General features: G+C 41.4%; 3 protein-coding genes across 5 annotated transcripts in view; all 3 read right to left on the bottom strand.

Moving 5' to 3' along the window:
- klhl3 (kelch-like family member 3) overlaps nt 1-632 on the bottom strand; it is a 28,054-nt gene extending 27,422 nt beyond the window's left edge. Inside the window, exon 1 of the mRNA XM_084041968.1 lies at nt 563-632. Within this exon, the coding sequence (XP_083898094.1) occupies nt 563-582 (20 nt within the window). The 5' untranslated portion in view covers nt 583-632. The remainder of the gene's footprint in view (nt 1-562) is intronic.
- Nucleotides 633-2,943: 2,311 nt separating this feature from the next.
- Nucleotides 2,944-4,518, bottom strand: LOC311033840 (heterogeneous nuclear ribonucleoprotein A0-like). Its single transcript, XM_084041519.1, has one exon. It carries the CDS (start codon nt 4,457-4,459, stop codon nt 3,554-3,556), a length of 906 nt encoding a protein of 301 aa, XP_083897645.1. The 5' UTR covers nt 4,460-4,518; the 3' UTR covers nt 2,944-3,553.
- Nucleotides 4,519-5,427: 909 nt separating this feature from the next.
- LOC311033839 (heterogeneous nuclear ribonucleoprotein A0-like) lies at nt 5,428-10,024 on the bottom strand. 3 transcript variants are annotated; one of them, XM_084041518.1, is made up of 3 exons: nt 8,759-10,024; nt 7,212-7,314; nt 5,428-5,508 (listed from the first exon to the last, which is right to left on the bottom strand). In XM_084041518.1, exon 1 carries the CDS (start codon nt 9,945-9,947, stop codon nt 8,973-8,975), a length of 975 nt encoding a protein of 324 aa, XP_083897644.1. In that variant the 5' UTR covers nt 9,948-10,024; the 3' UTR covers nt 5,428-5,508; nt 7,212-7,314; nt 8,759-8,972. The 3 variants fall into 3 exon arrangements, with proteins under 3 accessions (XP_083897644.1, XP_083897643.1, XP_083897642.1); XM_084041517.1 differs by lacking the exon at nt 5,428-5,508 and adding an exon at nt 7,626-7,769 and having other exon boundaries at nt 6,217-7,314; XM_084041516.1 differs by lacking the exon at nt 5,428-5,508 and having other exon boundaries at nt 6,217-7,314.
- Between the last annotated feature and the right edge of the window lie 4,273 nt (nt 10,025-14,297).

Here is a 14,297-nt window from a genome sequence, read left to right on the forward strand (position 1 = left end):
ACTTTTCGAGAGAGAGAGAGCTCTTTCGCGCAAGCTATATGTATATGATTAGCTCGAATGCCAAAACGCTCGGCCCAAAACACAGTCACCCCGGGGCAAATCCGGCGGTATTCACCTGGTATTCCTAAAACGTAACCTCAGTAAACTATGCCTAAAACCTAACCTTATTCCTAAACGTAAACTCAGTAAACCTATGGCTAACCATAGACTTATTTCTAACCGTATCCTCAATAAAATAATATTTAAAAAAAACAAGAATACAAGAACCGCTGGTCCACGACACAAAACATGGGGGCGAGCGTGTTTTGGGGCGAGACTTCCGATTACCATTAGCTCGCCTAGTTTATTTAGCAACTTACAGTTAGCCAACAATGCTAACGTTAGGCTAGTGGGCTCCATCGGTGGGCTCCACACACAGTTTAGCTGGTTGCTTAATTCCAACCCAACAGTTAAGTCATGATCCGACCGCTGTAGTAGCAACATGAATCACGCATGGCCGTGGAATCACAGCCTGGTAATCTTAGTGTAATGTAATCCCCGCTGCCGCGTATCATCAACTCACCCCAACGATACACTCTCCATGTCCACAACACACAGAATGGTGCTGATGCATCCAGCCCGGTCTGTTCTGTTCCTCCTCTTGTCTAACTAACTACTACTGCTGCTGCTGCACGCCAGTGATGGAAGAAGTACTCACTCACGTGTTTTACTTAAGTAAAAGTATCAACACCCTATTATAGAAATACTCCTCTGTTCCAAGTAAAAGGCTTGTGTTCAAATTGTCACTTGAGTAAATTTACAAAATATTGGCATTACAATGTACTTTAAGTAGAAAGTACTCATTAATGCAGAATGTCCCGTTTCACAAGTTTCAAATATATACGTGTATTAAAATATTTTGAAAATAGCATATCTACAAGCTCACAATGCAATGCATGCATAGCATTGTGAGCTATTATTTTCAAATGGCCGACATGTATATAGGGTTGAAGTGGTTAATGTATGTTTTGTAATAATAATCACAAAGTAACTAGTAACGTTTTTAAATAATTGTAGTGGAGTAAAAGTACAGTATTTGCCTCTGAGATTTAGTGGAGTAGAAGTAAAAGTACTGACATTTGGAAATACTCCACTAAAGTCAAAATACCTCAAAATTGTACTTGCAAATAGTAGGCCACAGTACTTGAGTACATGTACTTTACACCACATGCATCCCTTGTGTGCTACTGCCCTCCACAGAAAGAAAAAAGAAAAAAGTTACAATTAAGTGTGGACACATTGACACCGAGAAGTTTATTGTGTATTTTGAAACCCAACCGTAATTCTTCACACAGTAGAATCGTAATAAAAGTATTACTATTTACTGCTTTCCATTTTATTTTGTTATATCTTCAGATAAATAAAAAACAAATCCCGGTTTCACTCGCTCGTCAAAGAGAACAAGGCTCCATTATTTCTGGGGATAGCGTTTTAACGTTAGATCACTGCAATACCCAATAACCCAGTGGTTCTCAACCATTCCAGGCCGTGACCCCCAAAATAATCGTAATTGAACTGAGGACTCCCAAAGATAAATAGTGAAAATAGCAAATTTCAAATGTTTTGCCTCTTTCTTATATTATTTGACAATTTGGCCAATGTTTGGCCAGTTTTTATAGTATAGTCTGTTGATTACTTTGTATGCTGTAAAAGCTATTAAAAAGGTCTTAAAGTCTCCAAGATCATGTGGGGACCCCGACCCACAGGTTGAGAACCACTGAAATAACCAAGGACCTGGTGAGTGATTTAATCACAACGTTGAAGAGATTAAGAGGTTACAATTTACAACCATATCATGGTCACATCTGACCGGTGAGTTACAGGTTACAGCTGGTATATCAGCCAGGACACCCAAAATAAAACCTGATATATCCTGATAATCCTGCGGTTATTTTGCAATTAAACTGTCGACGTTTAAATGTACCACTCGGCGGGCTTTGTAGCGCCATCATCGTAAAATAAAAAACAGACCACCGAACAATTCACATTGTATAGCCTATAAGGCCTGGGTGGGTCCGCGGCTAAACTAACATGAACTCACAGAAGCCTGTTCCATTGGCACCAACTTCTTGAACCACCATTAACCCTTTAGTTATCACTATTTTTGCAATATATACTTGGACTTTTGTGTAAGCACGAGGTGCATACAACACAGGTCTCCAGTGTAAGAGGATATCTGGGCACCTCAATGTAAAAGTGGCTATTTTGTCCAAAATGTAAAAAAAAGAAAAATGGTCTCAAGTATAGATACACACATTAGAAGTAGAACATGCTTAAACATTCGACAAGGTCTAATTTCTACAACCTATATCCAGTCATTTTGGGGAATAACGAGTTGAAGGATAAATACCGTGCAGTCATATATACTTTAAGACCATTTTTCAAATATTTTGCCCAGATGTCCCTAGCGCCCACCTATACTGTATCCATCTCCACCTGGAAATAGTGGTGTGTAGATCAGTAGATGACATTGATCCTTGCACTAAATACCCAAAATAAGTAAATCACATGGGGTGCTGGTAATACTTTGTTTTATTGATTTTCCCGGCACAAACTAACATGTCATAATTGTGGCTGAGTTAAGTAAAATGGCCGATGAATGGATGGGGATCAACTGTAGGATCAACTCAGGATTATAAAGAAAATACTCCCACCTGGTGGCTAACTGTGATCTTAGTAGGCTACATCTTGAGAAGTAAAATCAGGTCATTATTGCAACACAGCCTAGGCCACAGATCCACGCCTTCAGGGTTCAGACTACCTGCAGTCCATTTACCTTTCACCAAGCACCTCCATTATACCGTGTGCATACCTTTCCCTTTAAGAGCACAAACCCGCCAAAAAACCTTAACCATGCTAAACACAGATGCAGTACCACTGGAATTAAAGTACAAGGAGAGATAATGGCCTTTAAAAAACATTAAAAATTTTAATGAAAGCAAGAACAGTAAAACATAGGGGTAAAACTGAACACATGAGTTTCAAACATTCTCCAAAATGCAACATATGAAAAAAGAAAAAAAACATGAAGAAAGGGGCATCGTGTCAATTTACAAACAAAACGGCATGATCAAAAAAAGTGACTTTTCAAGACTCAAGCTACACTGCCACACACCGATACCCTGAGTTCAGGATGCCAAAAAATAAACGTATCTGGCTGGTTTGTAAGACAAACAGCTTCCATTCTAAGGTTTTCGAAGCAGTGACAAGATTTACACATCCCTCAAAACAGAAAGCAATTTCCCCAGTGGAATAAATTACATCTCAACACTTAACAAAAAAAGAATTTAGTTCTTGGTAGTTAAAGTCCACAATGTCTGTTCTCTGCAGAATGGTGGCAGATGGGGTCCAGGGGGGAGGGGCAGTTCTTATATCATTCGGTGTGGGTGATGGGCACTGCTCCCTCATTGAGAGACACAAAGAAAACGGTGCCTCTCGACCCGCGCTTGGGTTTGTGTGGAAATTCGGTTGTTTTTTTCAGATTTTCCCTATGAACATTGCAATACTAAGACATTTAATAGCCGCCATATCCACCATATCCACCCCGGCCGCCGCCACTTCCGCCCCCTCGAGCGTAAGGAGCAGCGCCGGCGCTCCTGTTTGAATAGCTACCCCCCTTCATGGCACCATAACCGGAGGACTGCTGTCCATAGTCACCGCCAAAGTCACTGTAACCGTTCCCGTATCCACCCCCCATCTGGCCGTAGCCTCCCCCGTATCCTCCCTGCTGGCCGTAGCCCCCGTTACCATAACCGCCACCACCATAGCCGCCGTCGTTGTAACCCCCGCCATAGCCTCCGTAGCCGCCTCTTCCGCCGCCATAGCCGTTGTACGACATGCCTCTTCCTCCTCGCCCTCCTCTTCCTCTGCCGCCGCCGGACGCCTGCATCTCCTGCTTGGATAGGGCTTTCTTCACCTCTACCTTGTGCTCGTTGATGTTGTGGAACTTCATCACCACGGCCTTGTCGGCGGAGTCGGTGTCTTCGAAGTAGACAAAGCCGAAGCCTCGCTTCCTACCGGTCTCTTTGTCGGAGATCACCTCGACCTTCTCGATCATGCCGTACTGGGCGAAGTAATCTTGGAGGTGCTCCTCGCAGATGTCGTCCTTTAACCCGCCGATGAAAATCTTCTTCACTTTGGCGAGCGCTTCTGGTTTGTTGGCGTCTTCTCGGGACACGGCCCTCTTCACCTCCACGGTGTTGCCATCTACGACATGTGGCCTAGCGGCCATTGCTGCGTCGGCCTCGTCGGTGTTGGAGTAGGTTACGAAGCCGAAACAGCGGGACCGCTGAAGCTGCTGGTTCAGCACCACCACGCAGTCGGTTAGCGTACCGAACTGCTCGAAGTGCTTTCGGAGGCCATCGTCCGTGGTCTCTATGTTCAATCCACCGACAAAAAGCTTGCAAAGTTGATTCGTCATGATTGAGTCTGAATTGAAAGTGGGACCTGCTAACTCAGATGGTCTCCTTCTTCAATGGAACGACGTAGGGCGGGGCGTCGTGAGCCGCGCCGTGCGTTGTACTACGTACTTGACGCTGATTGGTGGCCTCGAGTGCGTCTCCGCCCACCCACACTGACGTTACCGCTTGGCGGAAATAGACGATTTACAAGCTCAGACTGCGTGGCGGATGCAACGCGCTGTGAGCTTGTAGATCTGCTATTTTCGGGGGATTTATTATTTTTAATTTAAGCAGCTCAAATAAAATGGTACTTGAGTTATTAACAAGGTTGCTAAAAGCACAGCTCTGCATGGCAGTTACTAAACCATGCACCTTACTTTATATAAATAATGGTATTACATCTATTTTAACTGCCTCATACTGCTTTTCTTTCTTTCCCACTTTCCAAATATAAAACTGCACTGAAGGTACTTGTATGACCAAACGTTTCACCAATTTTCTTTACACTAAACGTGTGATATGACGTTGAAGACCAACGTTGTTGATCCAAGCAGACCTCATAAGCTTAAGGCATTTAATGTGTTTGTCCAGCCCAAGTGGCTCTATCCCTTATATATTACTGTGGGCACAATATCACTTTCCTCTCTTGCCAGTTGGAATAATGCTCCCTGTGCAGTAATGTGACATACTACTTTTCAAAATGCAATGTTAACTTTCTTGATCATACACAATACAAAGACTTATTTAAAAGTTAGACAAGGACATCGCAATCAAACTGGTCCTGTAAACATATCCAATCTACTTTATGCCATTGAAAACATTAATTTAAATATTCTGACCATATAAATCATAATCAACATGACTAACAACCCACAGGTAATGTGGGAAATCACCTATACTGTAGAACTGGAAAAGAAAAATACATATTGGCACATACCTAAATACAGAAATACATCAGTACAAATTTGTTTAAATATATTTATTTTTGATTCCAATAAAAAAAATAAGTTATCATTTTTTTGTACAAATTGTACATTTGACAAGGCTCCTTTCTCCAAGCACTTCTATCCTACAAAAGAGGTAAAGAGAACAGTAAAATTCATTTCGCTGCCATGTATATAACATGCAATGTAAACATCTATCATGAACCAGGTCATTTGTATAACAAATTGAGTAGGCTCAGTGTACAAACATACAATACCTTAAATTTCATTACATCAGTGACACATCTTCACAACTCTTAGTTCCAGTCCAAATTCACACCAAATTGTGAGCAATAAATGCCATCATCTTAATTTCATAGGGGATTCTCTTTAAGGCCCTGAACACTGTAGAACAGTGGTCAACATTCCCCCCCCCCCTTAGCTGAGAGAGGCGAGGCAAAGCAGGGACCCCCCACTACATAAACTTGTGAGAAAGCCTTCCATGCAACTTGAAAAGGTTTTCAATGTCTGAGACATTTGAACTTAAGGATACAGGATAGATGGGCACTAGGGACATCTGTGCACCTCTATGTAAAATTGGTTATTTTGTCCAAAATGTAAAAACAAAATGTTTGAAAAATGGTCCAAGTAATGTAAAGTATATACATGATGGGAACATGCACGGTACATCGTCTTAATTTTATCCAGCGCATTCTTATTGATGCCTAAAAAGGACTGGATATACAGGTGTTGTAGCAACCTTAGAAAGATTAGACATTAATTGTTGAATGTTCAAAGCAAATTCTAATGAGGTATACTTTGGACAATTTTTCAAATATTCTATTTATTTAAAAATTTTGGACAACAGACATTTTTATGTCAAGGTGCCCAGATGTCCCTAGTGCTCACCGATCCTGCTACCCATTTGAAATTAGCTTGAAGGTACACAGGTAAGTGACTAGGGGGTTGCCTCCAAGTGGTGCATCTTTGATGGCTTCATAGATCAATCTGACAGCACCATCAATGTTAAGTAAAATACATATTTTATGTTTACACATCTTTGCCAACAACATGTTGGATTCAGGTTGATGTGAATTACTGACATTTTGACTAAACAAAATGTTCCCATCAAGAGACATTTGGCAGCCACCTGTAGTAACTGAGGACCCCCTCAGAGGTCCTGGAACCTGTGTTGAAGACCTTTTCAGTTACTCGCTGATTACACTTCTAAGTCAGGTTGAAGCTATGCTATGCTGACATTTTTAGGTCAAGGTTGAAGTTAAAGTGAGGCAGTTGTCAATCAAACCCAATTGTGCATGCCCACAGCCCTGAGAAGAGTAACTAATAACACCTGAATTCAGTGTCCAGGACCTTTATAATCAGTTTTATTAAATGATAAGGTTACACATGCATATTCAATGATAGTGCTACATCCACATACCCTTATATTCTAGATTTAATAACAGGTTGTGTGGATGGATAGTACCGTTGGAATTACTTGCACAAAATTATACATCTATATATTTATTGAATCCAGAAGGCTCATTTGTCACAACTCATACAGGTACAAGCAGCAAAATGCAAGTGTGGTCATCAATCATCTTTTCAGCATTTCTAAAATCGATACAGGTAAAAACAACCCTGAAAAACTCAGCAATGTGCTTAAAACAGCAATTGTCAGGGATTCTGATTTGAACCTTTTCTAATTTCCATAGAAATTTAAATAGGTGACACCATTTAATCTTAATGAATGGATTAAAAGGCAAAAAAGACCATCGGTCAAATTAATTGATGACTGTGCTTGCATTGGAAAAACACTGCAAATGGACCAAATCCTTTCTGGAGTCACCTGTAGAAAAAAGGAACAGCCACCTCTCTGGTCCCTGGTTGGCATGGAGACACCCCATTCCATTATTGGGGTGATGCCCTGGAACCCAGGTTACCATAGCAACCTGGAGAGACAAAAGAGGTAAAATGAGAACCAAGACATGGGACGACTTCCTCAAGAGACACCAATATCGTTCCATTACTTCAGTAAATGAGGAACAAAACGTGGGTCTCCTTCCACCCATATAATCTTGATTTAGGACCGAATTGAGCAGACCCCGCCCCGTTTCATTAAAGAATCAATAAGACGCATATTAAGTAAGAAACTATGAGTAAAAGTTATATTAAGAAAATGGTGCATTTGCACACCATCTCAAAAAGGCAAATTCCATACATGGTTGACCAACACATAGTGAAGACAGGTTGATTTACATACCTAGGTTGCTGGATGAGGATATCCTAAAGAGATATTTCAGAGTCCTATATCGACCCCAGGTAATCAACAGGGTCCTGATGTAGCCTATAAACAAACTGCTACGGTGCTATTTTTGCTGGGATAGTGGGATACGAGTAAGAACACCTAAATATAGGAATAATCAAAGATGAACATCAACGCCCCCATGTCCACAATAGATTAAAGTCAGTGATATTCAAAAGTCAAGGGTTAGATGAAATAACCATAAATAACTTTTAAATGTACAAGGCAAACCCTACAAAGCCTACATGCATTGGCTGTGGGTAGACTACAACCGTTTTTATCCATTTCACCCACCTGGGAGTACGCCTAAACGGAGGGACAGATGCCATGTAACTAATGTGCAACGAGATGGAAGTCATAATCACTTCTATAAACCTGTGGAACTTAAGGGCAACCTGGTTAAATGAGTAAATAAACTAAGCTAAGTTTGTTTAACTTTTTATTTAAAATGAACATACATTAATAATATGCATACCAAAATTCAACCAAAATACCAAAATACAATATACATGAGATATTGCTGCAAGTGAATGGAAAAGGAACAATATTTAGGAAGGATGGTGATAACTGGACACTATGTGTATGTGCGATGGGAAATTACTGACGTTGACTTTTATACACAACATGGTTGGATAAGAACAGGGACGCTGCCTGGATACTGCAGCACCATTTCCCGCCTTTACTAAATGAGCTAAGAGCTACAAGCACTAAGCAGTAGTTACACAAATGTGTTACCAAATACATAACTATAAAAAAAAAAGAGAAAAAAAAGCAAACCATATCACATGCGTCCTCACCCCCATACATTGGAAACACACTAAATTTTTTAGAATGAAAATAAACGAAACCATTTGCTTTAAAATGAAATGAATCATATATAGAATATTTTCCAACAAAACAGTCCTACATCGACTAAAGAGGTTCCAAAAAAATGTACGCATGAAGCAGATTCCAAATGTATAAACGACAGCTACAACGTGGGAACATAAAGGAATACTCTGAAATTCGTAATAATCGAATCAATGTGTCCTAGGAGTACGGCAACAGCTCTGCTCGTGCAAACCAGGTTTTCTGGGAAGGGATCTTCCTACCTGTTTGGGGGTTTTGAGGTCTTCGTTTTGATTAGGGGAGGGGGTCACAGTGTCCGATAGTTCTGCCGTGGTTTGGACTTTACGGCAGACGCCCCATCATTAATTATTTTATTTCATTTTTTGTTTCTCGTCCAAATCTGGAGGTATGGCGGAGGGGTTTGTGGAGGTTTTCTTCTGAGAACAGTCTGTCGTTACGGAGGGTGAAGGAGGTGGTCTAGTAGCCGCCACCATAGCCTCCTCCTCTCTGGTACCCGCCGCCGCCACCGCCGCCTCGGGTGTATGGTGCCGCGCTGCGCTGAGCGCCGTAGCCCCCGGGAGCGGCACTCTTCATGGGGCCGTAGCCGGAGGGCTGCTGCCCGTAGCCGCCACCAAAGTCATTGTAGCCGTTTCCTCCGCCATAACCTCCCATCTGGTCGCCATAACCACCTCCATAGCCTCCCCCGTAGCCACCGGCACCTCCGTATCCGCCGGCGCCACCGCCATATCCACCTCCATATCCCCCTCCGTAGCCTCCGCCATAGCCGCCATCACCACCCCCGTAGCTGTTGTAGCCTCCTCTGCCACCGCCGAAGCCATTTTGATTTCCTCTCATGCCTCTCATCCCCCCTCCTCTTCCTCCCCTCATCATGCCACCGCGGCCCCCTTGCGAAGCCTGCATCTCTTGCCGGGTGAGGGCTTTCTTCACCTCGACCTTGTGTCCATTGACGTTGTGGAACTTCATGACGACCGCTTTGTCCGCGGAGTCGTTGTCTGTGAAGTAGACAAAGCCGAAGCCCCTCTTCCTGTTGGTCTCCTTCTCGGAGATCACCTCGGCCTTCTCGATTTCGCCAAACTGACCGAAATATTCGATTAGGTGCTCCTCCTCGATGTCGTCTTTAAGCCCCCCGACGAATATCTTCTTAACTTTAGCGATGGCCTCGGGCTTGTTGGCCTCTTCCCTCGCCACGGCCCTCTTCAGCTCGACCGTGGTGCCATCGACGACATGTGGCCTCGCCGCCATTGCAGCGTCGGCCTCCTCGGCCGTCGAGTAGGTTACAAAGCCGAAACAACGAGACCGCTGCAGCTGCTTGTTCACCACGACGACGCAGTCCACGAGTGTGCCGAACTGCTCGAAATGCTTGCGGAGCCCATCGTCGTCAGTGTCGACGTTAAGTCCACCGACAAAAAGTTTACAAAGTTGGTCAGTCATTTTCGTATTTTAGCTAAAGACTTGTTGACCGCAGAATGAATGTAAGCAAGAGTCTGCTGAGCTTGAAGGTGGTGGGGGAGGAGTGCAGCGCTTATTTATACACCCACTGTCTTGTGACGTCAGAATATATTAAACACGTCACCGCCTCTTCCTTTTGCGCAGAATAAAGCCCTGGTGTATATACTTCGTCGTACGACGGTGCCCCGCAGTGAAAATGACAGATCTATAAGCTCACAATGAGCTATGGATGCGTGTATGGAGTACATGTGAACTTGTAGACTGGCTATTTTCAACGCACGTCACCGTCGTAAGCACATGCATTATAGTATTATTTTTGTACAACCATAAAGCATTTTCAAGATTTTAGGTATACCATTTTTGATAGTTATATGATAGTAGGCTAAATGGAAATAAATATTACAGTACAATAACATTAGCACATCATAAGTTCCTTTGTTATCTGTCTGTCTTGTCTGTTTTATTTTATTATCTATCTATCTATCTATCTATCTATCTATCTATCTATCTATCTATCTATCTATCTATCTAAATTATCTGTCTGTCTGCCTGTATGTACTGTGTGTGTACAGTTATATTATTGTTTTATATATATAAATATAACTGTGTACACACACACAATCAGGCAGCGGGACATATACACAGCACCTTACACACAATACACTATTATATCATTTAAACACATCCCACACAGGTACCCAACACTTATATTGATGTATGTGTGCATTAATGTGTGTGCACGTGCAGCAGGCAGTCAGAAAACAATGATGTGTAAACTGTAAACCCGCAACAACCTGTAAATATAGATACATAATTAACTCTGATAAAGGTGACTGTGTGTTGTTTCGTTCATTTGAAATGCAGAAGTTACAGTAGATTTCATTATCTCATAACCTCCTCGGCATACGTCTGGACTAACATGTAGGCTAAACATGTAGGCTACAAACAATGAGATTTTTCTTTCGTTCTATTTTCCTGACGCTACATTTAGTTTTGATATAGTTAAAGCTGCACTGTAACTTTCCTCTTCTACCCGGGATTTGAACCCGGTTTCCTGCGAAAGTACAGACATTTTTACCATTGAGCTAATGGAGCCGGCCTGCTTGCTCAGGGGGTAAATTGAATCTTGAACATCCGGTCAAAATTTGTGTCAGATCCTGTGTCTAGGTGAGCCATGATGACCGTTGACATGATCTAAATGTCTCAATAGAAGAGCACGGAGACTAAATACAACCACCAATTTTATAAGTTATATTGTATTAACATACTCCACCAGATTGGACAACATTTTATTTTATTAATTAAAAAAGGTTACATAGTGCTGCTTTAATACATTTGTGAGGAACATAGGATTTAATAAATACATTATTTACACAGTAGAATGTCAATTCAAAATATAAGACTGAGGGCTCTATCTTGCGGGGTCTTACCTTATCCCTTATGCCTAATCTTATTAGGCATTTTTTATTATTTTGGAGGAAAAAAAACATTTTGAAATGGTGAAAATAGCCAATCTACAAGCTCAGAGCGTGTCGATCAGCTATTTTCACTAAAATGTTTTTCAAAATACTAAAACATGTCTAATATGATTAGGGATAAGGCAAGATAGGGCCCTGAGTCTGAAGTCAGACTGAAAGTTGTAATTGTTCACTACATGGGTATAATACTTTTTTTTAAATTAAAATATTTATTCTTAATGTGCAAAAAATCATAAGGGGTGCTTCAGTTGAACCTTTGAGACATTGAGACAGATGGGGTTCAGTGCTCAGAAAAGGTTGAGAATTTACATGAAAGAATATATCCTTCAAGAGACTGGCCTTCTGGCCTACTTTTGTCGGGGGGGGGGTGGGGGGTCTGAAACTGTGGAATTCTTGTTTATGATAGTAGCTATTTACACAACATCAGAACCTGAGACTGCATCTGGCCCACGGGACAATGGTTGTACCAACTCCTACTGTGCTGGCTAATTTGTATATGAATGGTATGCAAGGTCCTCCCTCACCTGGGACAGATGTGTGTTAGCATTTGATATGTAGAATTGTGTGTCTGGAAGAGGGCATCGGTATCAAGGCAATTGACAAAGGGTAACCTTCATCTTCCTTCATCATCGTCACCCTTATGCAACTAAAATAACCCATTACATAGGATACATATAGGATTTGTGTACAGATAGCCACAAATGTGCAAGTGGTTATGGAGTCTATGAGAAAAGTATTTGTTGGAACTTTATTTCATGAATCATGACGTACGTATTTGTTACTTAAAAAATCAGTAAAGTGTGTATATAAATAAATACAAATATTTGTGAATTCATTCATTCCAGTTCAACACTTGAATGTCTGTGATGTAACAAGTGATGTGGAGGGAAGTTAAGAAAGTAACATGGGGCATAAAATGTCTCCAATCTACAGGATATGGTTTTGCACACCTAGGTTAAGTCTTTGAAGTGGGACACATTTTCCCCACAATAAATACTAAGTATGCAGCTAAACATTATCCACTAACAGTCTACACTGAGGCCATATCGTTTGTTTACCATAGGATTAGTTAATATCTCACTCATTTACCTGGGGTTTTCACCCCCAGTCAAGCCCATAAGACACCCAAAAATGTGTATACAGCGCGAAAACTGTACACTTTTTAAATCGGCATCATTCTCCTGACTTAACATGTTGACCTTATTTGACATTCGTCTATGACATAGGTATCGGCATACACTCTACCAAGGACAATTTTCTGTAGGGTAGCTTTTCCAATCAGAGATTTTCGCATACATTCAAAGGGCTTGAGTTGGTTGATTATTTTCCACACTTCATATTTGCATGTGATACCTGTAACAAAGAAGAACAGTGGTTTCTGGTGACACTCAGGGACATTTCCATGTCAAATAAACGGGATCACACCCCCCTGGAACATGACAATGTTGACTGATTAAATAACTACAGAACAGAGTCAATGGCAGTAGGATGATAGTGTGTAAGAATTGGAACCATGGGGGGAATGTATAGCAGCCATTGTGCTCGCCGACTGCAGCCTGCAGGTTTCTAGCTCGCATAATGACTGAACCCTGCAGGGGATGGCTAGTGACAAGATTGCCATTGCCATGTTTATTGTTGAAAAATATGTATGAAATTAACAGGTAATGTTGGACTGACTTCAACCAGTCGGATTGTTAAACTGAATAAATATACAAAGTTCACTAAATTAACCCACTCTTTTCTGTTGGTTGAGGGAGAGAAATAACAAATTCAAACCACACACAACCAAGGAAGTCCACAATGACTTGTACTTAAAAAATCATGTGGATCTCGAGATCCACATGAGAACGGCGTGGCTCCAATGTGGATCTTGGACTTCACCTTTGACATCAGTCATCTACCATGTCACCAATGACATATCTATGATGTATGACCCCAAATGTGGGCACGGTTTCAGCATGATTAGAGCCCCCCATTGACAAAATGTAAGTTAAATATTTGTGAAAAGTATAAAACATTTGTGAAAAAATATTAATGGAGGTACTTCTGTAGCCTACTGGTAATGTGCTCAAGAAATGTAGCACTGATCATTCCAGCAGACAAACCGACAGACCCTCTTCTAGATGGCTACACTCCTGCAGAGCCACGCATTAAAAAACATCAGAGATGATAATCTTACACTGTGTAAGGATCTTTGTTATTGTACTTGAGTACACTGTTCAGACATTACCAGGTTCAAACCTAATAATTTCCCTCGAGAAGAGAACAAGTACACTGAATACTGAGTTAATTTCAGCATATTTTGAGCTGGGTCATAGTAGCCTGGCATCACTGCTGCCGAGGGCTATTATTATTATTTTTTTTGCACTGGCAGATTTATCTGGTTTTGTCTAGGGTCATAGGTCACTAAATATTAAGACTTGTTCAGCTCACAGAGCAATCTTCTTGAAATGTTTGCCCTTGTCATCTCAACATGTCAACAGGAACTAACCCTAAATTTGTATTATTTTCTAGTATTTACATTAAAAGTGGAGCCTTCAGCACTCTTCACCACAAGTCCCTGGCTTCAGTCAGATGAGAGGGGGACAGGATGCAAAATGGCAGCCAATTTCATGGTTAATTCCTCACATCCCACCCTCCCCCCAAAATGACACACAAGATGGCTACACAACAAAAGGATGTCAACAGGGTGCATCATAGGATGAGATGCCACCTTTTAGCATCATTGTATAACTGTACCTCTGTACTTTTTGCAAACTGTTAATAAAGTATTCAATCAATCAATCAAACCATGTGACCAGTCAGCCATGATTTTTGAAGAATAAAAGTAAAAATGGTCCAATCCCTCTCTAGA

This window comes from Gymnoscopelus microlampas, assembly GCF_963454915.1.
Source record: "Gymnoscopelus microlampas genome assembly, chromosome: 18".
Classification (NCBI taxonomy): Eukaryota; Metazoa; Chordata; class Actinopteri; order Myctophiformes; family Myctophidae; genus Gymnoscopelus; species Gymnoscopelus microlampas.